At 38.1% G+C, this 24,417-nt stretch overlaps 1 protein-coding gene across 29 annotated transcripts in view; it reads left to right on the forward strand.

Moving 5' to 3' along the window:
• Positions 1-24,417, forward strand: part of FARS2 (phenylalanyl-tRNA synthetase 2, mitochondrial) — a 553,641-nt gene that overhangs the window by 128,369 nt on the left and 400,855 nt on the right. For 28 of the 29 annotated variants that reach the window (XR_008298705.1, XM_053223101.1, XM_053223100.1 and 25 more), the window contains one exon: positions 6,727-7,361. Coding sequence is in view for 28 of the 29 variants with exons in the window: in XM_053223101.1 (XP_053079076.1) it covers positions 6,750-7,361 (612 nt within the window). In the remaining variant the exon portion in view is untranslated. Of the gene's footprint in view, positions 1-6,355; positions 6,515-6,726; positions 7,362-24,417 lie in introns of those variants that run through there. The other variant, XM_053223094.1, reaches the window with a different exon arrangement.

Raw genomic sequence — 24,417 nt, forward strand, 5'->3', positions numbered from 1 at the left:
GTAAGTAATAAAGTAATAAATGTCCTTGTAAGTAAAATGTCATTGCATTTTTTAGTAGTAGTGACTACCTATAGCATATTTTTTTCAAGTCATGGTAGAGTGAGAAGTACACAGAGTTCCTTATGTAGTCAATGTATGACATTTTTATATTTATTTTATTGCACTAAAACTTTTACCACTGACTAAAGAAACTATTGTTTATACCTTTGTTTTTGTTCCTCTTTTGTCTCCATCTTATTTTTCTTCTTCAGTGGCTTAGAGTATATTGGAAAGGTCATGGGATTTTAAAGTTAGAAGACAAGGATTCGAGGCCCCTATTTTCTACTTTTATCCATGGGAATTGAGTTATGTCACTTATGAACTGGTATTTCTTTTTCTGTGAATTGTGGTAAATAATTATGTGTACTGCAGGAGGTCTTATTGGAATCAATAATAATAAAATGCATGTGAAACTATTTTATAAAATGTAAACATTCTTGTTATTGCGTATTTTTTCAAAAACGATACTGCCTTCTTGATAAGGAGCTGTGCTGTATTCCTATAGGATATTCCTGTAGGATATTCTGACTTACAATGATTGGTTGATCGAAAAGTAGGCCTAACATTCAGTTAAGAAAGCTCTGGGGACCCAAGAGATTGGAGTGAAATGGGTTAAAATTAAGGGTGTGCCAGGAAGATAGGTTATCTGGTACTAAGTAATATTCAGATCAATATCCACCAGCCTCCAGAATCCTTGGTTGGTGACTTTCTTGGATTTGTACAGAATGTGTATTAAATATTTATTTATGAAAAATCAGTAATCTTTGGGTCTGTCTAGAAAAATACTCTAGTGATTGCTCTCTGCTGTTAGGTTGTTCCTGGATGACAGGTCACGAATTAACAGGTATTTCTTTTTGGCTGACTCCTGACTTCCTAGTAACCACATCAATCATCCTTGTTTCTCTAGTATTTTCCTACACATTCTGGGCTTATACTTTCTCTAAATCAGTTTCCTTTTACTTTTTCAAATTTTTCATGTTTCTCCTAATTTTTATTTTCTACAAATAACTCTTAAATGGGTTCCCCTTAATTTCATGCACAGTGCCCTCCTCTGACCCTGTTTTCTAATACTTATAACTTTTCACTCTAAATTACAGCATTTGTCTTTGAAAAAAAATCACATTTATTTGGTGAATTTGAGATCATACACAGTATTTTTATTTCTAAATCTACAGCTTTCCTTGAGAGATTAGGACCATCTATTAAAAGTTCCTTCAGCTTCCCTTCCTTGAGTCTCAGAAGTTTTAAATATTTTCATTTATTCTCTCATTGGTATCCTCCTTCATTTTTACATCTTCTGTTCATTTCTTAACCCATTATTGTCATAGACTCTCGGTCTAAATTTCTGTCTTGTCTAGCAAGACAGTGGGACGTAGGATGAAAAGTGAGATATGGCTAATGTCCGGGAAAAGACAAGAGCCCTGAATAAGGGTCCTCGCCCTGTTTTATTAGGATCAGAAGGCTTACAAACATGGAGATGGATGTGCACAAAGAGACAATGAATCTGTGAATATTACCTTGTGGATGTGAGGGAAAGGGGGTCTTGAAGATATCTGGGGTTAGGGGTTTGGGTTAATACAAAGCAAAATCCTAATGCTGGGCAGTTGGGTGGAAGGTTGTTTACAACAGACATGAGGCAACACTTCTGTTTATCTTAGCTAGCCTAGGGGATGAGTCAGATAGGGGAAATAATCTCAGAGTTAACAAAGCACCTTTCTTTTTGTTGATCATCTCCACTCTGGGCTGTTACACCTGCAGTGCAGTGGTCTGTAGCCCAATTTACCTATTTACCTAACTTGGTCCTTTCCTCCTGTGAAAGCAGCTTTTTGCTATAGTACTAAATTGGGGGTGCTTCCACCCTGAATATCTAATCTTGTTTATTTCATATACCTATGTATTGGGCACCTTTGTACCCTTATTTCTGGGCCTTTGCCCCTCCCTTTCTATTCTGGGGACTCTGTACCTCCTCTCTATTCTGGGATGCCTTTGCACCTCCCTATTCTTGGTTGCCTTGTCTTGTTTGCCCAAACGTGGGTGTGAGCATCCTATGGCTTTGTATTTCTTTATGCCTTGCTAACCCATTGGTGTAAGCCTGGGGGATTCTTAAGTTTATCCCCCACCCATTATAATCTGATTTCTGTCCTCACTCAGCCATTGAAATATTGAAATTGCCCTGTTGATGATCATCTTGTCAAATAATTCTTTACTTTGCTCCTTGCCTAACCTCTTTGTTATGCTTTATCCTTTGACCAATTTTCTTTCCATCCTTTTCTGTTTTTCTTCTTTTACTTCTTCTCTCCTCTTTTATCCAGTATCAGGGGTAGTGCTAGAGTCTGGGTATACAAAGATTTACATGAGAGAGAGAGAGTTAGTTAGTTCTACTCTCAAGAACCACATAGTCTAACAAGAAGACAAATAGTAATAATATAGCATGCTAAGGATTGTACATTCAGTAGCATTAAGGTTCGGAAAACACCTTGGTTTCCATCTAAAACTTCATTGTGCTTAGCTTCTGTGATACTGTACTCTTTGGTTCTCTTCTGGCTTATTCTTTATATACCCTTCCCTTGGAAATATGGTAATTTCTAAGAGTTCAGTCTTTTGCGGATTTTTATTTTTGTTCTCACTTGCCCATGGATTCTCATATACCCTTATGATGTTACCTCTTACCTCTATGCACATAACTTTCAAGGTCTACATTTCTAGCACTAATCTCTCACTTCATTTTCAAACCCATACTACAGACTGATTCCTAGAAATTACTAACATGACTGTCTTAACCCATTCTTAACTTCAACCTATCCAAAGCTATTTCCTTCTCCAACCACAAATACACATATGAAAATCACTTGAACAGACAAAATTCATCCTGTGTTTCTTCAGTGAATAACTTTATTGTTTTCTCTGTTATCTGGTCTCTAGAAGTCTCTGGGTCATTTCCAACTCTTGATTCAACTCATCTCTTACATATTGGGCATTGGGTTAAGTATATTATGAACAAGATCTAGTTTAATTCTTTTACTATGAGGTTGGTATTGTTTTCTAAATTTTTATACATGAGAAACTTGAGAGTCTGAAAGATCAGGTGGTGTGTCTGAGGATAATACGCAGTGCCTGACTGGCCAACTTAGGGTCACACCCACGTGGGTGTCTCTGCAAAGTGTGGTCTTTTGCCCATTGTATTGTATTGACTTCTCATGGTTGGTCTCACGGTCTCTTCTCTACCAATGTTAGCACATTTAACATCCACATTTGTACTTTTGTTACTTTTTGTGGCTCTATAATCTGTATATATTTGTGACTAGGAAGAGATTCTTAATAGTGTGGAAGAACTTTTCAGTGAATTAAGCTAAAACAGGGCTCAGCAGACTTTTCTGTAAAGAACAAGATAGTAAGTATTTTAGGTCTTTGCCGCTAAAGACCTAGTCTCTGGCAGCTATTCAGCTCTGCCTTCAGAGTAGAGAAGCCACCACAGACAAACTATAAATGAATGGGCATTGCTGCAGTCCAAGAAAGCTATTTACAAAAACAGAACATGGGCAGGTTTGGTCCTATGGTTCTAGGTTAAATAGTATTTCACTTCCACTATCTAAACTAATGGGTTTTATTTGATGTATTAATTTATTCATTCCTGTATTCATATGTGCACTTAAAATGCAATTATGTGTAATCATGTTCACATAAGAAAGAAGTTAAGAGAGGTAATTAAAGATGTGTAATTTGAATTTAACAGTCTGGGTCTATTGATTGAGAAGTACTTGAGTTGCTCAGAGTTCTGAACTTTGTTCTTGGGAAGATGTAAGAGTTTCTGCAGTTGCATGATCTGTTTAAGCCTTAGTTTCTTTGTAAAGTGGTAGGAATAGTACTTACCTCACAGTGTTGTTGAAAGCATGAGATAAAAGACCCGCCATATCAATAGAAGTCTGACTGCCATTGGTGGTATTTTCCCATGGCTCCTGTGTTTTCCACATGAACTTTTTTTTTTTTTAATGTTTATTTGTTTTGACACACACATACACACCCACAGCCACAGCCACACACGAGTGAGGGAGGATAGAGAGAGAGGAAGGGCGAGAATCCCAAGCAAGCTCCGTGTTCTTAGCACAGAGCTCCAGGCTGGGCTCTATCTCAAGAACCATGAGATCATGACCTGAGGCAAAATCAGGAGTCCAGTGCTTAACCAACTGAGTCACCAGGTGCCCCTTGAACTCTTATAGGAAATTTGACAGAGACAAAAGGAAAGGAATCTTGCTGGATGGAACTGGGAATGTTATCATGATCATTATTCTCTCCCTGTAAGAGATGATAATAGAAGAAAAAAACCCAAGTAATTGTTTTGGGTGGGGAGAATACACAGTGGGGAACATAATGCCAGGGCTGAGCAGATTAGATAAAAAGCCTGGAAAAGAAGACAAGATAATTAAACTTTGCTAAGTAAGGTAGAGGTGGGGTGAGGAGAACAAAGAAGGGGCATGAGGATAGGGCACAGATGTGGGAACAGAACCTAGAAGTGCATGTGTGAAGGGCTGGGAATTGAGAAGGAAAAGACAGTCAGCAACCCTTGATTAACTGCACCAATAGCACCTTCCCCAGAAGAATTCTGAACTTTGTGTAACAGCATATGCCTTTGGAGGGAAGAAATGCTTTCTCATGTCTTGCCAAGGGTGCTGAGCTAGGTAGCTAATAACCTAACAGCCTGAGTTTGTGCCAAGATGTATAAGGTGGCACATGCATATTTAAAATTCCTATCTCTTGCATTGACAAGCCCCTGAACACTGTAGATAGGAAGACAGATTCCCCCTGAAGCTCACCCAAAAACACTTTTAGAAACAACTGACAAAATAGTGCCGTATTTGAATAAATCCAGGGAGTTCCCGGGTATCTTGTGTCATGACAGTAGTCTCTGGCAAAGGTATAATGCACAGGCTTCTAATAAGCAATCACACACACCCACAATAACTTAACTTGTAGCTAGATATTTTCAGTTGCACTTTTGAACCAGTTACACTCTGCTGCCGGGGTACATGCTCAGTATGCTTTTGATGGTCACGTGGAACAATAGAATTCCCTTCTAATGCAGCTTACTATGACGAAGGTATGTACTTTCTTAGTATGATTATAGGGCCATTAAAGTAAAATAATCACTTGGTTGTATGCTTTAAAGTAGCTCAATAGATAAAAACAATTCTAAAAGTTTGAAGGCGATTTTGGTGATTTAATTCATAGTAAATTTTTTTATGAACATAGGGAAATGACATCTAAAGATTTTCATTACTGAGATCCCTGAATCAGTTTAAAATTTGCTTCTATGACCATACATTAGTGCCCCAGACTCTTCCTCTGTTGTCTTAACTCTTCAGTGCCCTAAAGTTCAGTCAGCTATACCTGGGTCTTTGTCACCTTTTTGTTTGTTTGTTTGTTTGTTTGTTTATTTATTTTGAGAGAGAGAGAGAGCACGTGTGCACATGCACGTGTGCAAGCGGGGGAGGGGCAGAGAGAGAGAGGGAGAGAGAGAATCTCAGTCTCCATGCTCTCAGTGCACAACTCATGAACTGTGAGATCATGACTTGAGCCGACATCAAGAGTCAGCCACTTAGCCATCTTAGCCACCTCATCTTTGATGTTGAATGGCCTGTGCCAGGTGACTTCTGAAGTGACTTTCCACTGTGAAATTTGATGATGCTTGTCTTAAATTAATTAATTTGGTCTCTTCTTAGATTAAATTCTAGGCATTTTTTGTTTTTTAAAGATTTAGTCAGTACTTTGTTTTCTGACTGCTCTGTATCCCTAGCCATGTAAGTGTAGCCCTTCTCCTGGTTTATTGTGGGTATATAGTAGAAACTTGCTCTTTCACAAAACAAAAATACAATGGTAGGATGCTGCAGTGGTATGACACACATTTAAATGACACGACCAAATGTGAGTACAGAAAAGATTTGCATTTATAAAAATAACTTCAGCTGTCCATTGGTATAGTCTATCACTTTGTATAATATTTCCTGAAGTTGTTTGTTTTTGTTTTTATAAAAGTGAAAACTAAAATAACCACCACCTGAAGTGGTGTATTTTATTTGAAACATCAAAAAAATTTTAATGTGATAACAATTTTGTAACATTACGTAACAACATTTTGTAATATATGGGATAATCCAGAAGTCATGTCTGTCACAGGTAAGCAGAACTTGGTAGTTAGGAGAATAAACAGAAATGTGCAGGATGGCTGTTTCAAATATCATCTGTTTGTTCTGCTGTATGTAATTATGTGTTTCCTTTAATTAATGAGACTTTGCTAGGGTCAGCCAAGCCCTCCCTGTCTTTTAGATGATCCCTCTAAACTTTTTGGTTCTCAAATAGTCCAAATACAAGGAGATTGTCACATTTAAAGTTTTATTCAACATAAGGGATTCAGGACATGACATGATGTGATAAAGGAAGATTTCTTCAAACTCAAGGACAAGGGAAGGACAACTTGAGAGTAGGTGTTTAAAAGTGACGTCCAAGGTTCTTTTGACTTAGAGCAGTGACTATTAAGCCTCTGGCAGCAGATTTCCTTAATTTGATCGGTGTGGAGGAGGTCGTGGGGAGACAGATGTCAGGACAGTGAGGGGTTGGGAGGAGACACAAAGGACATGTTTACTTTCTACAGTGTGAAGCCTGACCTGTGCTTTGCACGTGTGCTCTTTCCAGACTCTGTGAAATAAGTTTCTACAATGATTTGTTCAACACTCAGGAGAGTTGGCCACGTGCATATCTACCTGGTGAGGAAGGCCAGCGGTGTCTCCAAAGGCCATCATCAACAGACTGTGGGCTCAAGACCTGCTGCTTCAGAGTTTGCTGCCCAAGGAGCTTCGGGCAACGTGCTGGAGCTGCTGGGCAAATCCTACCCTCAGGACAACTACAGCAACCTCTCCCGGAAAGTTCTCTCCAGGGTTGGCAGGAATCTGCACAATCAGCAGCATCACCCTCTTTGGCTGATCAAGGAGAGGGTGAAGGAACACTTCTACCAGCAGTATGTGGGCCGCTTTGGGACTCCGCTGTTCTCAGTTTATGACGACCTTTCTCCAGTGGTCACCACCTGGCAGAACTTTGACAGCCTGCTCATCCCAGCTGACCACCCCAGCCGGAAGAAGGGAGACAACTATTATGTGAATGGGACTCACATGCTGCGAGCTCACACGTCCGCACACCAGTGGGACCTGCTGCATGCTGGGCTGGATGCCTTCCTGGTGGTGGGTGATGTCTACCGGCGCGACCAGATAGACTCCCAGCATTACCCAGTTTTCCACCAGCTGGAGGGCGTCCGACTCTTCTCGAAGCATGAGGTGAGTCTTGAGACATTTCTTATCCTTGACAGAAGGCCTGGATGTTCTTGTTGAAGTCCCTAAAGTTTGTCTCAATGAAATCACTTGTCCTTGATCTCATTTTGCATTTGTGTATTATACATCCTTGATGATTTCCTTTGTACAGGCCAAGCCTCAATATTTTTGATTGATTTGTTGTGTTGGTACCTACAGAAATTAGTGGGCTTTTGTTTTTGCCTGTCTGACCTTATTCTTTCAATATTGACCTGCTTTTTTCAGAATTTCTTCATATGAATGAATAGTCAGTCAGTGGTTCAAATCTATCCTCAATCCAAAAGGAGGAACATACAGTGCTGAAATCTGTGGTCAGATTATTCCAGTTCTCAGTTCGTAAGAGTTAATTATGTGTTCATGCTATTAGAGGTTAATGAATTTCTTTAAATTTTTTTTTTTTCAATGTTTATTTATTTTTGGGACAGAGAGAGACAGAGGATGAACGGGGGAGGAGCAGAGAGAGAGGGAGACACAGAATCGGAAACAGGCTCCAGGCTCTGAGCCATCAGCCCAGAGCCTGACGCGGGGCTCGGACTCCCGGACCGCGAGATCGTGACCTGGCTGAAGTCGGACGCTTAACCGACTGCGCCACCCAGGCGCCCCTGAATTTCTTATACAGTATAGGGGACTGGCAATTTATTGGCTGAGATTGGAAACTGTTCTTACCCCAAGCTCTTCCCTTACCCTTCCCTGCTTTACATTTGTAGGTGCTTTACATTTTTTTCTTTGTGAGGTGTCTTAGTTGTTGCTGTTCCTGAAGTGTATGTGTGGATACTTAGCGCTTTTTGATTGGGAAATCTGATATTCTAGTTATTCTTAAAAGCACCCAGCACCTTGCATTTGTTAGTTGATATCATAATATATTGATTTCCTAATTTTTTTTTGGCAAATTATGAAAATCTGTAAAAGCTTGAGTCTGTTTCCTAAAAACCTGCATTAGCACTAGTCTTTCATTCATTTATTTTTAAGTCTCTATTTTTTTTAAGTTTATTTATTTTGAGAGAGAGAGAGAGAGTATGAGCAGGGGAGGGGCAGAGAGAGAATCCCAAGCAGGCTCTGTGCTGTCAGTGCGGAGCCCAATGCAGGGCTTGAATTCACGAGCCAGGAGTTCCTGACCTGATCTGAAACCAAGAGTCGGGCGCTTAACCAGTTGAGCCACCCAGGTGCCCCTGTCTGTTTTTTATGTAAGAAACAAATGGAATTAAATGAAGCACAGCAAGTATTTTACTTTTACTCCTTTAGCACTTCTTCCAAATGTGTTCATTGAAATAGGAGGGATGATTATCATCACAAAACTCCCTCCTGTGAACATAAGCTAAATGGGTTGTTGGACATGGAAAGGAATAGTATATGATCCCTAGGCTAATAAATGACCATTGTTTTCTTGTATTAAATGAGTCATGTCATACAAGACAACTGTTTGCCTCAGGATGTGTTTTCCTGTGAGTCTGTGATAATACAGCAGTAGGTTAGCTTTACACAAAAAGGCCACCCAAACTTGATTGCAGAGCTGCTTAAATGAGCACTCTTACTGGTCGGAATAGCTGTCTATTTTCTAAGTCAGACTTAGTACTATTAATAAGGATATGGGTTTATTGGGCAATGAAAAGGAAGTGAACAAAGACAGGTGAAAGTCGAGGAAATAAGACCAAGTGGTAGAATGTCACCTACAGTTAATGTCCTGGAGGAGACGTATGCTAGTAATTTGATGTCCAGGTCACAGCAGCGGGCAGGTGCTCAGCCCAGCTTACCTCATTAAAACACCGAGAAAGGAAAGCGCTCACTAATTTGTAAGCCTGAATGCCTTGAAAGTGGCAGGGAAAGCTTCGAGACTTACGCTAGCATTTTAATGGAGGAAAAATCCTTGGAAGGTGGAAAATAGGAAGAGGGGTAGGAAACTGATCTTCATCTTGTTTTCTTATTTGGGGTCCAGTCCAATTTAGTGAGTAGCAAACATGACTAATCTGGACTGATAATGTTACTGTATTTTCTGCTGTATAGTTTAAAAAATTATACATAATACCTATACATATAAAACTAATGACATAGTTTGATAAGAGTTCCTGTTTATTGTTTCATTCACTCCTCTTGAAAACTTCATGAGATCAATTGTTTACATTTGAACCATGAGGAATCTGAAGTCCCCAAACGTTGCCCCAGGTTACCCACCCAGTTGGTGGTAGGGCTAAAACTTGAACTCAGGTATTTGTAGTTCATTGCCCATTCTTCTGTATTCTGTTGCTTTTCAGGGGGCTGCTTTGTAAGTGGAACCTGTTTATGACCCAAGTAAAATGTTAGTTTCAAGAACGGTGTTGGGGAGAGAGAGGGTTTTTTTTTGTTTTTGTTTTTGTTTTTTAATTCTTGGCCTCAACTAAAGTGTTGGTACTAAGTCTGACCTAATCTTAACCCTCAAAAAAAAGTTTTTTCCTTCTTTTAGTTTATTCCCCTAGGAATAGGACTTTTAAGTAACTTTAATCATGTTACTTATGTAATATGTAATTAACAATTATATTATTATCTTTTAATAATACAGAAGTCCGGTTTTTAACAATCTTTGTAATTATTATTTTAATCACTATAAGGTATATATCAACAAGAAGAAAAGTAAATACAGAGGTATGGGTAAAAGAAATAATGATAAGCCTAGAAATGGCTGAATTATGACTCTCTCTCTCTTTCTCTCTCTCTCTGTCTATACACACACACACACACACACACACACACACACACACATATATATTTTAACTATCAATTGTTAAGAAAACCCTTTTTTATTTAGAAAAAAGGTTAAACATATCAGTACTCACAAATCTAAATGGGTTAAATTTACCAATTGAAGACATACATTATCAGGGGTGCCTGGGTGTCTCAGTTAGTTAAGTGTCTGACTTTGGCTCAGGTCATGATCTTGCAGTTCAGGAGTTCGAGCCCCACACCGAGCTCTTTGCTTACAGCTTGGAGCCTTGGAGCCTGCTTTGGATTCTCTGTCTCTCTCTCTCTCTCTCTTTACCCCTTCCCCACTTGCTCTCTGTCTGTCTGTCTCTCTCTCTCAAAAATAAACAGAAAAAAAAAAGACATACATTATCATAATGGATGTTTTTCAATTAGAGAGGTCCAAAACAAAACGATATTAGAGGCTGAAAATAAAGGGCAGGAAAAAGATATATCAAAAAATACTTACCAAAAGAAAGCTGGTACAGCAATATTAATATTAGACAAAATAGAATTTATGGGAACAATGATAAGTATGAATAAAGAATACATCAACCATGATGCTTTATGAATCAGAAATTTTAATGTGTCCAACATCATAGCCGTAATACATAAACCAAAACTGAAGAAATAAAAGTTAAATTTGATAAATTTATAACCATAGTAGAATTTAAATGACTTGAATCAAAAATCAATGGATTAAGAAGACAAAATGAGTAAATATGCAGACAACCTGAAAACATGATTAACAGGCTTGATTTATGTTTATGTTTAAAATTTTGTAACTAAACTAAAATCCTGTAACTATACACACACACCGATTCTATCCCCAGAGTCAAAGGCATACAGTGTGGGCTACTTACAATAACTTGTCCATAGACTAGCGGACAGCTGAAGTCTAAACAATTGTCAAAGAATCAATAACATAGAACTATGCTTGACTGCAATGTAGTTTAGGTAGAAAGCAGGAAGAAAAGAAAATAAAAACTTTTCACATCCTCAGACGTTTAAAAATTCACAGCTATAGTATTCATGGGTTAAAGAGACATATTACAGTAAATTACAAATCACTTATCACTAACCAGCAATGAAAACACTCTCTTTAGACTGCTCAGATGTGGGGGAAAATAGTCACTTTATTTTGTAGAAACATAAAACAAAATGGGTTGGATATAGCTAAAAAGATACTTGTAGTACATTTAATTTAAAATATACTTAGGAAAAAATTATTTTTTAAGTTTCTTTGAAAAAAAATTGTTTTTTAATGTGGGGCGTCTGGGTGGCTCAGGCGGTTGGGTGTCCACCTTTGGCTCGGGTCATGATCTGAGTCTGTGAGTTCGAGCCCTGCGTCAGGCTCTGTGCTGACAGCTTGGAGCCTGGAGCCTGCTTCGGATTCTGTGTCTCCCTCTCTCTGACCCTCCCCTGCTCATGCTCTGTCTTTCTCTGTCTCAAAAATAAATAAACATTAAAAAAAATTAAAAAACATTTTTTTAATGTTTATTTATTCTTAAGGGAGAGAGAGACAGAGCATGAGCAGGGGAGGGGCAGAATCTGAAGCAGGCTCCAGGCTCTGAGCTGTCAGCACAGAGCCCGATGCGGGGTTGAATTCACAAACCGTGTGATCGTGACCCAAGCCGAAGTTGGACGCTTAACCGACTGAGCCACCCAAGTGCCCCAGGAAAAATTTTAAACCCTGAAAAATATCTATCAACTAAGTTCAGTTTAAGATGCTAAAGCAAACAGCATTGTTTTTAAAAAATGGAAGATAGGCGGGTTGAATAGTTTTTAATAGTCCCAAATCTTACAGAACAGAGCAACTGGAATAGCAAAGCCCATCTCCAACACAGCTGGGTGACAAGTTCTCCCTCAGATCTTCACAAATGCTGGGAACTCACAACTGACAGCTGGACGATCTGCATTGTGTCAGCAACTGAGGCCATGGAGGGAACCAGTGGTGGCTCAGGAGATCTGAGTCTCTCAGAGAACAAACTTTGGAGAACCAAATTTACTAGCAGGCCTTTGACATTTAGTACTAGTTAATAACATTGTTCACCAATGACCACCAACATCCCAAAAAGAAGGGTCAGGGCCAGCCTGTTGGGTCTCCTGATGGAAGAATACAATGCCAACTCTAAAGTCTTGCCAAAAAATTTGGACCTGAATCTGATCAAATCTCTAGATCCAGCTCCAAATTTACAGAAAGTACAGAGTACAGAGAAACATGTTAAACAACACCATGGAGAATTAATAAGCAAAATCCAGCCTGTGGGAAATGTGACAGCAATGATACTCAAGATGTTACCTGCATAATGAATAAATAGAAGAATCAAAAGGAAGACCTTAGAAATGTTTAAGGAGCAGTGTTTAGAAATGTTTTAGCCATTATATTCAATTTGTTGAATAACATATAATAAATTGCTTCTGGTGTTCTTAGATGATCTTGGCGAGTTGCACGTGCTCAGAGTGTTTAGTAGTTGTGCACAGTGGGACCGGGTCTTAGTATAAGACCGACTGGAAATCTAAAACCATCCTTTCAACACAGATAGTTTGAGAAGCCCTGCTCTACAGGATAAATGATTCAGTTTTGTCAAATAAATGGCAAGAACATTAAAGATGAGAAGAAAGATCAAGTAATCACAATGTGTAGATCCTATCAAGAGAAAACATCTTTAAGGGCAGAAATCATTTGAGACCACTGGGAATTTGAGTACTAACTGAATATTTAAATTTAATGAGTTCTTTTATTTTTAAAGGTATGATCATTGTATTATATTTTTATAAAGTCATTTTCTTTTAGATATACATATTGAAATACTGTGGGTGAAATGATCAGATGTCTGTGGTTTTCTTCAGAATAATATGGGGATAGGCATTTGGGGATGAATGGAAGAGGATTGGTCATGAATTGTTAATTATCTAAGCTGGGTGTTGGATATGTGAGGATTCATTATCCTTTCTACTTTTGCACATATTTGAAATTTTTCTGATAAAAGTTTAAAGAAAAAGACTGAAGGAAAAACACTGGGGTCAGTCAGTCATTTAATTAGAAAAACATTTGGTGAACACAAACTGGGATCCAGATCTTTAAGAAGGTTTCAGACAATCATGAGATGCTCCGTGATTTCATATGGGGAACAATTATTATTATTTCTTTAATGTTTATTTATTTTTGAGAGGATGGGGGGCAGGAGAGACAGACAGACGGATAGACACACACAGGATCTGAAGCAGGCTCAGTGCTGACAGCAGAGTGACAGTGAGATCATGACCTGAGCCAAAGTTGAACACTTAACTGACTGAGCCATCCAGGTGCCCTGGGAGACATTTATTAAGATTAAAAAACAAAGAGGAAGCAGGAGATATTATTATAAGAGAATACATTGCTTTCCATAGAAGACTGAAGCCAATTAAATCTAGGATCATTAGCCTCTCTTCCATCATCCTGAGATGACTGTACATGTTTTTACCAAGTCTGAAAGGCTTGTACATTGTTTAGAGAATAGAAAGAGAGACCTGTCAGGCTCATTTCATGTGGTTAGACATGTTCATATACAAACTAGATGAAAAAGAAAATTTTAGAATTTTCATCTTTATGAACATAGATGATTCTCTATTTATTTTTATATGCTGAATTTAATTAATTTATTTATTTAAAATATGAAATTTATTGTCAAATTGGTTTCCGTACAACACCCAGTGCTCATCCCAACAGGTGCCCTCCTCAATACCCATTACCCACCCCCCCGTCAACCCTCAGTTTCTTCTCAGTTTTTAAGAGTCTCTTATGTTTTGGCTCCCTCCCTAACGATGATTCTCTATTTAAAAACATTTTTTAATATTTTTAATTTTTTTTGAGAGGGAGAGAGAGCGGGTGAGCATGAGTGGGGGAGGGGCGGAGAGAGGGAGACACAGAATCCGAAGAAGGCTCCAGGCTCTGAGCCGGCAGCACAGAGCCTGACGTGGGGCTCAAACTCATGAACCGTGAGATCATGAGCTAAGCCGAAGTCGGACGCTCAACCAACTGAGCCACCCGGGTGCCCCAGATGATTCTCTATTTTAATGAATAGATACAGAATTTTTAAGTGAAATATTTGCAGATTTAATTCACTGATGTATTGTGTTCTACCACATTATTATTATAAATTTATTCCATTATATTAACTTCTGTAGGGAGAAAAAGCATGTGATCGCCTCAAAAGAGGTAGAAAAATAATTTGATGGCATTTAATGTTTTATGACATTAAAGAAGCATTGGATGACATTAATGACTTATACAAACTTTTAGTTAGGAATAGAAGGGAACTTTCTTAACTGACATGATATTTGTCAAGCAGTCACAGCAAACATCATAATTAGTGGTGACTCATTATAAACATTTCTATCAAAATTAGCAATAATTTGGGATTATTGCCATTACTGGTGCTATTCATCATTGTGTAGAAGTTCTACTTTATGTAGTAAGCCAGAAAGAGAAATGGAAGGTATAAGCATTGGAAAACATGAGATAAAGCTGCTTCATTTGTAAATGATATGATTGTTTGCCTCAAAAATTGAATAGAATATTCAGGTCAATTATTAGAACTAATGAGAGAGTTCAGTAGAGTTGATGGGTATAAAGACTATAATATAGAGAAAATACATTTCTTATTCATAAGTAATAGCCAATTAGAAAATATAAAGGAATAAAGATTTCATTCATCGTATCAACTAACACTTTGAAGTGCCCAGTTATAGTTGTTCCAGAAGATGGTCAAGATATTTATGGATAAAATTACCAGATATTATTAAAAGATGTAAAAGAAGAAGAGAAAAAGGAGATATATGTCATGATCACAGATTCGTAGTTAGGAAACAATATCATGACAATAGCAGTTCTTCCAAAATCAATCTATAAATTTGGCACAAATCTAATCAAAATATCCACTGGGTATTTTAGAGAAGTTGAAGGACTGATCTTCAGATTCATAGGAAGAGCAAGTTTATGAATAGCCAGAATAATTTTTACAACACAGGTATAAGGTGCATGCCTTACCAGCTGTCAAGACTTCTAATGCTCTATTTATTAAGATGGTTTATTATTGGCACAAGTTTAGTCAAATAGAGAATTTTGAAATAGCTCTACTCATATTTGTGATTTTATTATCTTACTATAAAATGGAGATGATGTTAAATAAGTGGAGAGATGATGGATTCTACATGAATTGCTCGGAGACAATTATCTGTGTAGGGAAAAAGAATTGATCTTTATCGCACACCTAATTCAAAATGCAATTCTGGATGGATTGACAATTCATTTGTGAAGAGGTCTTTAAAACTTAAGACGATATGAGAGATTATTATTATTATCACTGTGAAGGTAGATTATAATATTGTAAACTGAGACTCTCTAAACAAGAAAAATCCTAAATAGAAAACATTGTTAAAGAGTCACTACATTAAGGTAAAATTTCTGTCTAATAAAAGCCTTCATAAATGAAGTTGAAAGACAAGTAACAGGCAGGGTGGAGGTATTTGCTGTGTGTATAGCTAAGAGATTAATGTTATCAAATAAAAAGGTCTTAGTTTGAAAAAAAGAATCCAGTAGGGAAGGTCTGACAATACCAAGTGTTGGCCAATACGTGGAGCCATGGCAATGCTCTGGGGGAGTATGAAATCAGAACACCTGAAATTTCATGCCCACGTATATACTTAGATATGTTCTAAGATTGAGTGCTTATATTAGCAGATAGATGAGAATGTTCATAGTGCTATTAGTATTAACCCAAACTTGGAACAACCCATGTTTCTACCAAGAGTAGAACAGATAAGTAAATTATGGTATATTTATACAGTGGTATGTGAGTGAAAATAAGTGAAATCTGGGAAATATCTGTGAAAATGAGTAAGTCACAAGGATATACATCAATATGACTGAATATAGAAAGTAGTATTAGGCAAGGAAAGAAAGTTACAGAAACTAACATTGTATAATTGTATTTATGTAGAGTTTAAAAAATGGGAAACATTAATATGTTATATAGGGCTTCGTGCATATGTGGAAAAATTAAAGCAAGGGAATAATGAAAAAATTTAGTTGTTACCTCTGTTAGGAGCGGCAAGGGGATTGTGGTCAGGTAGGAGCTTGAAAGGGGCTGCAAAGTTTTTGGTATTGTTTTCTGAAAATGGATATAGGTGGCGAGCACACGTGTATGTGCTTTTATTCTTTAAACATGATACACTATACACTATATGAATGATTTATTGTGTAAATTTTTAAAAATTATTCATCTCATCAGCATTAATAGTCTATCAGCTAGTAAACAAGTACTGGTTTTATCCGCAAATAACAAAATGCAAAGTACTAGAACCAAATATTGTTCCAAATCCATTAGATCGGCAAAAATTAATAACCCTGGCCAGTAGCAAGAATCTAGAGGAACCACAAATCTTGTACCTTTCTTTTGGGAGTGTATATAGTTGTCTCCACTTTGTAGAGTTATTTGCTAGTTTTTTTTTTCTTTTTTAATTATATGCTCTAATGTGGCATTTTTTTCTTTAAGTATAAAGAAATTATTGGCTATTTGTACACTGAATATTTTAGTTAACATAAATAGAGTACGTATGTCAACAAGGATGAGGTTTTAATACAGGGTTGAGAGAAACAAATAAGTTATGAGTGATACCAAACTGTGATGTCTTTTTTAATAGATATTTTAGAATATGCCCAATAACAAGTGTTCTCATTGTATACTTGCTTATGCTTTCTTTGTTTTCACTTGTTGTAGCTCTCTTTCCTTCTCTCTCCCCCCATCACACATACCGTGTTTTTTTTTGGTTAGATAAATACGTAGGTAGGTGTGAGAAAAATATATGGGAGTGATAAGCATCAAAATCAAGACACTGATTACCTGGCAGGCGAAGGAAGTGTGAGTGGTGGCAAGCATCATTATTCTTTGCTAATAATGCCACAAATTATGATTTTTTTTGAGCATAGAAGGATTTTTGAGATTAAAAAGTTTGAGCATCACTGTTCAATTCCTTCAAAACTGAATTTTTACTAAACATGTGAGGCATTTATTTTGCAAAGAGTAGAAAATCTCATGTGTTTGACAGACCCACCAGAGGGAGCCCATACAAAGCCTGTATCTATTTAATCTGATGTAAAAAGAAAAAATTAATAAGTACATACCTGGACCTGTTCAAAGAAGCTATATTTTCCTTTTGTCCCTGGAGATGTCTTGTCCTGTTCCATCAGCTGTGTCCTGTGTACGATTCCTGTGAATGCACTCAGTACAGGAACGCATCGAGGGGCTGTGGAGGAGGTAGGATGCTCTGCAATTTATTCTTCACTGCAGAGTCTTTGTTTCCTCAGAGTGTCTTCATTGTGTTCATTCCCCTTAAATGACTTCCTCTGGGTCAGTTTTATCCAGAGTCTTTCTCTTACATACACACCTATGCAAGCTGTACTTCTGTCTGACTTTAAGATTGTTCATGATGAGCCTTCCTTTCTTCCTATTTCTGTCTTTATTATTATTAAAAAAATCTAAATGCTGCTTCTTTTTAATTTTAAGAATGTGTGTATCTATCTTGTTTTTGTCTTCTTGGCTAGTGATCCTCAAACTTGAGTGTAGTAACAAGTCCTCATTCATTCACCTAGTTTTTGTTGATCTTCCAGGAAAATTATAAATATAAGAGCAATGTAGCAGGTTTTATAAATATATATTTGTTCACTTTAAAGGACTCTTCCTTGTCCTGAGATTATTTCCTTGCTACTTTCATAACTATCCAAATATTCCTTTATGAAGTGATGGTGATAGAATTTTAAAAATGTGCCTGTACTTGGCAAAATAAAGCATTGCCAACCTTATCTTCCTTCCTAGAATTTTTTGAAATTTTTACCAGCCTACAGAATACAAAGTAAAGTCTTATATTTCTAAGTAAACACAAGTATGGTGTGATAAATGGAGACATAGTTATATTATGGAGAAGTTGTAAATATTTTATAATTAATATCTAATTTATGAATATCTACATGGAAACAAAGGGAATGTTTTTATAGAAGAGATGAGTACTAAAGGTATGTAGGGAAGTAAATTTTGACTTAATTTGGACCACAACACATTACTTCATCAAGAGGTCGAAGTTCATATCCCATCCCATCTCAACTGCTTACTCTTTAAAAATAATCACTGTCATTCCCCATTTCTTCTTGTCAGAGTGTGGTTAAGGGGTTCCTTCCATGGCTTGTGCTCCTTCCTGTAATACTCAATCCTACTGGAGTGGATATCCTTCATTTAGAACAACCCTTTTGACATCCTTTGTGGCTCATCCATGTTAGAAAGCCACTCTCATTTATCATCAGCAAATTTCATTTTTGCTCCCTTTGATAATCTCTCCCACCTTCCAGATGGTTCATTAGAACCCTCCTGTTCTTGGGCTTCTTTTTCTGAGCTTCCCCACTGTTACTCTTGTGGTGAGCCAAAGGTAGTCTCTTTATTCCTGCTTTCTACCCTGAATCACTTTTCTATCATTTAGTGAATGACAGGGTTTTATTCTCTACCATGTGGTTATTGGGTTTCCTTAATAGCCTCATGTGGAGGGGCTTTATTGAAGGCATTTTTGTTTGGCTTTGATAGATTATAGTCACCATATTTCCCTAATCTCTTCTTTAAAATCTTTTAGGAAGGACTCCCTCTTCAAAGACACAGTTAAATTGAAATGGCTTTTCTGATTTTAAATTCTATTTTTCGAGCCGAGTGTTTACTTAGGTATATCGCTTGACAGTGAAGCAAAAGACAACTGGTCACAGCCAGGAGTCCACAATATATTGGATTTGAGTAATAACCCATTATTGGAGGACAAAGTGGGGGTTGGAGAAGCATTTAAAGAGAGACCAGTCTCTGTTTTCTGTGGCACAGGCTTTTGCAGATAATTTGTTCTTGCTATGACAAAATAGAAACTACTAGTGTCTTAGCCTCCTGAGAACCTGTCACTGACCCTTAGTGTTATTGCCCATGACCCTCACTGAGCTTTCAGTACTTCCTGCCTTGAACTTTTGGTTTGTGTATGTCTGGTATCTCCAACTGGTTGGTCACTTCCTTAACAGTGTCTCTAACTCAGGCTCCTGCACAGAGTAGCAGTTGGTAAATGTGGCACTTGCCTGTCTCCCTTATTCTTGTCTGCCAGCTTCTACTCTGCAAAGGATGGCAACTAATATAATTCAGTGCATGGCAGCTCACCAGTCCACCCTTCTGGCCAGGCATTCTCAGAGCTGACTCTCATGCTCCAGCCTTCCAGAGGAGCAGGTCTGTCACTCAGGCCTGGATTGCAGGACAGAAACCACATAGTAATGGGCCAAGGAAAGGTTAATATAAAGAATTATTCACTATAACATAGAAAACTGGGGTAATGAGGGACTGGCTAGTAAGATGTAAAGAGAACTAGCAGATAAATGAACAGGTGATACCCCTAGGATTGACACTGAGTTCTTAAGGAAGAGCCCCCTCCCCCATACCCCCAGCTGTGGTTCACTAATGGCACAGAGGTGGTAGTGGTTTCATGCTGGTGAAATTGCTGGATGTCCACATTCTGGAATTTGCTGGAAATCTGCTTTTTGAGGTGCCAGGGAAAGCTATGTTGGAGGTGGTGTCTTGTAGGAAGCACTCTGCTATAAAATTGCCTAAAAAGGGTAGTGGAGGAAGCAGCTGACCACTGTGGTGAACTGAGTGCTGGGTTTACACTGCAGGGTACGGGGGATCCAGCAGGAATCCCTTTGCAATGAATGTCTTTTCAGAGACCTCTACTGACAGAGTTTAACATTGTGCCAGCTGGCAAAGGAAAAACATTTGAAGGGCCCAACTCAGTTTTCACAGAGCAGTCTATGGAGGATTGATTTTTGGGTGAGAGGCAATACATTGGTAACTGGCACAGCCAGCTTGCTCATTTTCCTGAGTATCTAGAAGTCTTTAGGGAGATAGGCTGTTATTCACCCAATAAATGGGTTGCTAGAGAAAGTCATATTTAGGGAGGCACAAACATTTGTCTGTGATTCTAATTTAAAATTTCTGAATGTAATTTAGGTTGTGGACAAGCTCTCTAGTTATTGCTTCTTAGTACATGGAATGTATAAAGGACAGAGGATGTTCTGAAGGGTAAACTTGTACTCCTGAACCAAGATAGCTTCCAGAGAAAAACAGATGAATATCCTCTACATCTCATCCCTTGAAGATCTCAGGAAAATCATTATCATTTACATTCTGCCTTTGTTATTGGAGGCCAAGAGGGCCTCATTAGGTTTTTACTTAATCCACATAATTACAATAGGAGTATTTTTTTGTACTAGCTGAAGTGATGTGTGAAAGTAGCAAAAATATTTTCACAGTGATATATGCTCTTTTGCAGTAGACTTTACACCTTGCTGGAGACCACATTTCTTTGTGTGGTGCACATTACGGAAACCTACTTGTATGGAAGGGATGGTGTAATTTCACATTTCGACTTGGTAGGTACAGGTGGGAAAGGTAAGGAGAGAGAGTTTTCTTTACCAGCCAGTCTCAGATCCAGCAACTAACCTGTGATAAACATATCTTGTTGAATTGTTGGGTCAGATACCTGAGTCTTCTCCTAGATTTAAAAGATGATGCTTCTGCTGTTTGACCTGTGTCTGCTTTCTGAAGCTTTGTCCTTGAATCTTCTGTCTAATGTCATCCCCCAGACTCATCTGGGGGTAGGTCTCTGAAATTGTAAACTGGTTAATATGAATGAATTTGAAAGATTAAAACAGTTTTCTTAAACCAGATGCATCATTTAAAGACAGTGTTATTTTTCACCAGTATGGAGACTTTAATGTTATATATATGATTGATAGCATTTCATCAGAGCAATGATTTCTACTCTTTTTCTTTTACCATTTGGGAATCTGCTGAGAGATTTGGATACTAAACATACACACACACACACACACACACACACACACACACACACACACACACAGGATTTTGTGTATAGCTTAAGCAGTATGATATGTTCCTGGATTAGGTTGTGAAATTAGAAGTCACTGTCGAAGAGATAGTTCAGTCTCCAGGTCAGTAATTCCCAGCCCAAGTCTATAGTAAATTGGAAAAGCTGTTGTTCTTTATTCCCTTAGTAATTCTCTCTTCCCACTTCTGATGTTTCTTTATAATACCTCTCTTGGATCACATTGAGATCCAAACTGGGACTATGTTTGGTGGTGGATTACATGAATAACAGCAGAAGTTAGGGTTAAGTTAGCTATAGGAAGACATAGAACCACTGCCTAATTTGGGAATGACCAGATGTCAGCTGTTGGGGTGATTGGAGGATCAAGACTGAAGTCAAGTTAAGAGTCAAAGGCTAAGAATAGGAGGGTGACTTAAATGTTTTTGGGGAAGCCAAGGGGACAATTTTTGCCTAAGTTCTTATGTCGTGGCCATTCTAGATCCAAGAAATGGAAATAGTTGTTCTAGGTTTAGAAGATTGTAAGGTAGAGAGCTACCTTGAGATCAGACTCAGGTACAGAGTTGGGTGGCATGGGTCTTGTGGGGAGCAGATCTTAGTACAAATCCACTAAAGGTGACTCTTGGAGGCCTGGTATGTATTGGGGTTTAGATAATTCATTGTAGGTATCATTTAGGTTTATGACCTAGGCTCAAATCAAAACAGAGTAGGGTTTACATTAGACAAGTGGAAAGAATAACTTTCTTACTGTACAGAATTATCAGTGAAAGGCTGTTTTTAAGGGATTTTTGGGTCACCTTATCATTCCAGGTAATGTTTCTCCATATTTTAAGGAGATGGACTCTTAGAAGGTTAAAGACCCTCAGTTCATTTGTCCCAACTCTTTCACCTTTTCAGTGCAGAAACTTGTGATAGCAATGATGTGTCATTTCTTGGGGAATTTGGTGGTGGGACCATGTAGAATATGTATGTTTCTACTTTGGCAGTCGTGGTGTAAATGATTCTTCTTTGAACGAAATTGTCAAGTTTAATTTGAAAATCTTTTTAGATGTTGATTCCATCATGCATCGATATATATGATACCATTTATCAAGTAACCCACAACAAACATGTCCATAGTGGTAGGACTAACCATGGTTTATTGTTAAAAAGCTCCTCCAGCATTCGAAATCTACATCTGAAGCCAACCTTGGATACTATTGAAGATTAACTGATAGTCTCCTTCTAATGAATTGTGGAGATTCCAACTTTTCCAATGTGGTCCAGGGCTATAGGAGTTTTTTTGGTGTTGTCTTTTTGTGTTAGAATTCTCTGGAAACAGAACACTAGTTTGTGTGTGTGTGTGTGTGTGTGTGTGATTTATATAAAGCGATTTATTATAAGGAAGTGGCTTACATGATTATGGAGGCTGAGAAGTCAGACCACGGATAGCCAGTAGTATAGTTCCAGTCTGAGTCCAAAGGCTTGAGAAGCAGGAAAGCCAATGGTATAAGTTCCAGTCCAAATCCACAAGTCCAATGGTAAGAGAAGACTGACATTCTACCTCAAAGACAGCCACGCACAGAGAAAATATTTATTGTTACTCAGCCTTTTATTTTATTCAGGCCTTCAACAGATTAGATAAGGCCCAATCACATCGGAGACTGTAATCTGCTTTACTCAGCCTACATATTCTGATATTAAACTCATCTATAAACACTCTCCTAGACATATCCAGAAATAATGTTTAACCAAATATCTGGCCATTCTGTGACCCAGTCAAGTGGACACATAAAATGAACCATCACACTCTTCTTGAGCAGCCAGAGTTTGTAGTGGAATGCCGAAAGTCCCTGGTCAGTTGTAGTAAGTCCTTAATTTTGTTCTGTGGATGGCACATTTTAGTAACTCCTAGTAAACAACATAGTTAATTACTAGTAAGTAGCTTTTATTTGTGCATAAAAGTGTGAAAGTATGAAATTTTGTATTTTTCACCCTTTAGGATTGAATAAGGAACTTTTGGGTTGTTTGAGCCCATCTGTGGGTCTTGGCATCATAGATGGAAAATGTTTCTGGTAGCGGTGCTTGTTATTCTGCAAATAACACCTGCTTTTGAGCTGGTGTGAGGGGAGTCAAATCCTGGCTCTGCATCTTACTCTCTGGTGACCTTAGATAAATTACTTAACCACTTCAAGCCTCAGGTTCCTTAATTAAAAGAAGTACAACTCTTGAGTTGTGGTTAAAGAATTTAGCATGATTCCTGACAAGTGGGAGCTGCCCAGCAAATGTTTGCTCCCTCCCCATCCCCTTATATTATCTTAAAAATAGATGTCTTCCCTTCTTGTGTTAGTTAAGTGTAGATACAGCTGTGTATTATCAGTATATTATCCACATGAATTGGATACCTTTTGTGTCCTGCTTTTTAGATCTGATCTTTTTCTTTTCTTTATCTTCCTTCCTTCCTTTATTCCTTCCTTTGTTCCTTCCTTCCATCCTTCCTTCCTCCCTCCCTCCCTCCCTCCCTCACTTCCTTCCTTCCTTCCTTCCTTCCTTCCTTCCTTCCTTCCTTCCTTCCAAGCCACTGCTGTCTTTTCTGTTGACTGATTAGTAATATGTCTCCTGTCATTTTTCTTTAGAGTAGGTGATAGAATTTAGATGGGGCCTTGGTCCTGTTATATTTCACCCACTGACATTGTGAATGAGCTGGTCAACCACCTGAAGAAGAAAATGGAATCTCTTTCTGTTTTATCTGTCATTATAACCTAGGAATAGGGTGATGAGAGATCACCATTTTAAAGGTGACAGCAGAATGGATGAAGTTTTCTTCTCCTTTAAATGGGGGTTGTCATGAGAATCAGTTCTCACCAGGGTGGGGTGTTTTTTTTTTTTATTATTATTGCCATCGTTACTTTTTGCCTCCACATATCCAGATATTTAATCTCTCATGTAGTTTGTGTATAGAGTCATGTAACTTCCTTACTTTGATGGATTGAAGTTCCTGATGTTGTGTTTTTTTTTTTTTTATTCTGTTAGGCTAGAGCTTGGCAGAATATTAATCTACTTCCTTTACCCATTGGTACCCTTAGGAGAACCCCTGAGAGAGGAAAAGTGCTAAGAAATAAACTTGTCATGATATGCTAGAGTTAATAAAAGCAGGCAAACAAAACAAAACAAAAACTGACCAGATTTCCAGAATAGCCAGAAGCCTTTGACAATATCTCCAGGGAGAAGAAGGAGGCAGGAGTCACTGTTGATGCCCCACTGACATTGCTGCAGAGCACAGCCTCTGTGTAAGCCAGGAAAACAACTGTGTGGCATCATGTGGACGCCAACTTGCTCTTTTGAGGATTCCCTGTTCCTGGCTTCTTGAGAAGAT

This window comes from Acinonyx jubatus, chromosome B2 (genome assembly GCF_027475565.1).
Source record: "Acinonyx jubatus isolate Ajub_Pintada_27869175 chromosome B2, VMU_Ajub_asm_v1.0, whole genome shotgun sequence".
In the NCBI taxonomy this organism is placed as follows: domain Eukaryota; kingdom Metazoa; phylum Chordata; class Mammalia; order Carnivora; family Felidae; genus Acinonyx; species Acinonyx jubatus.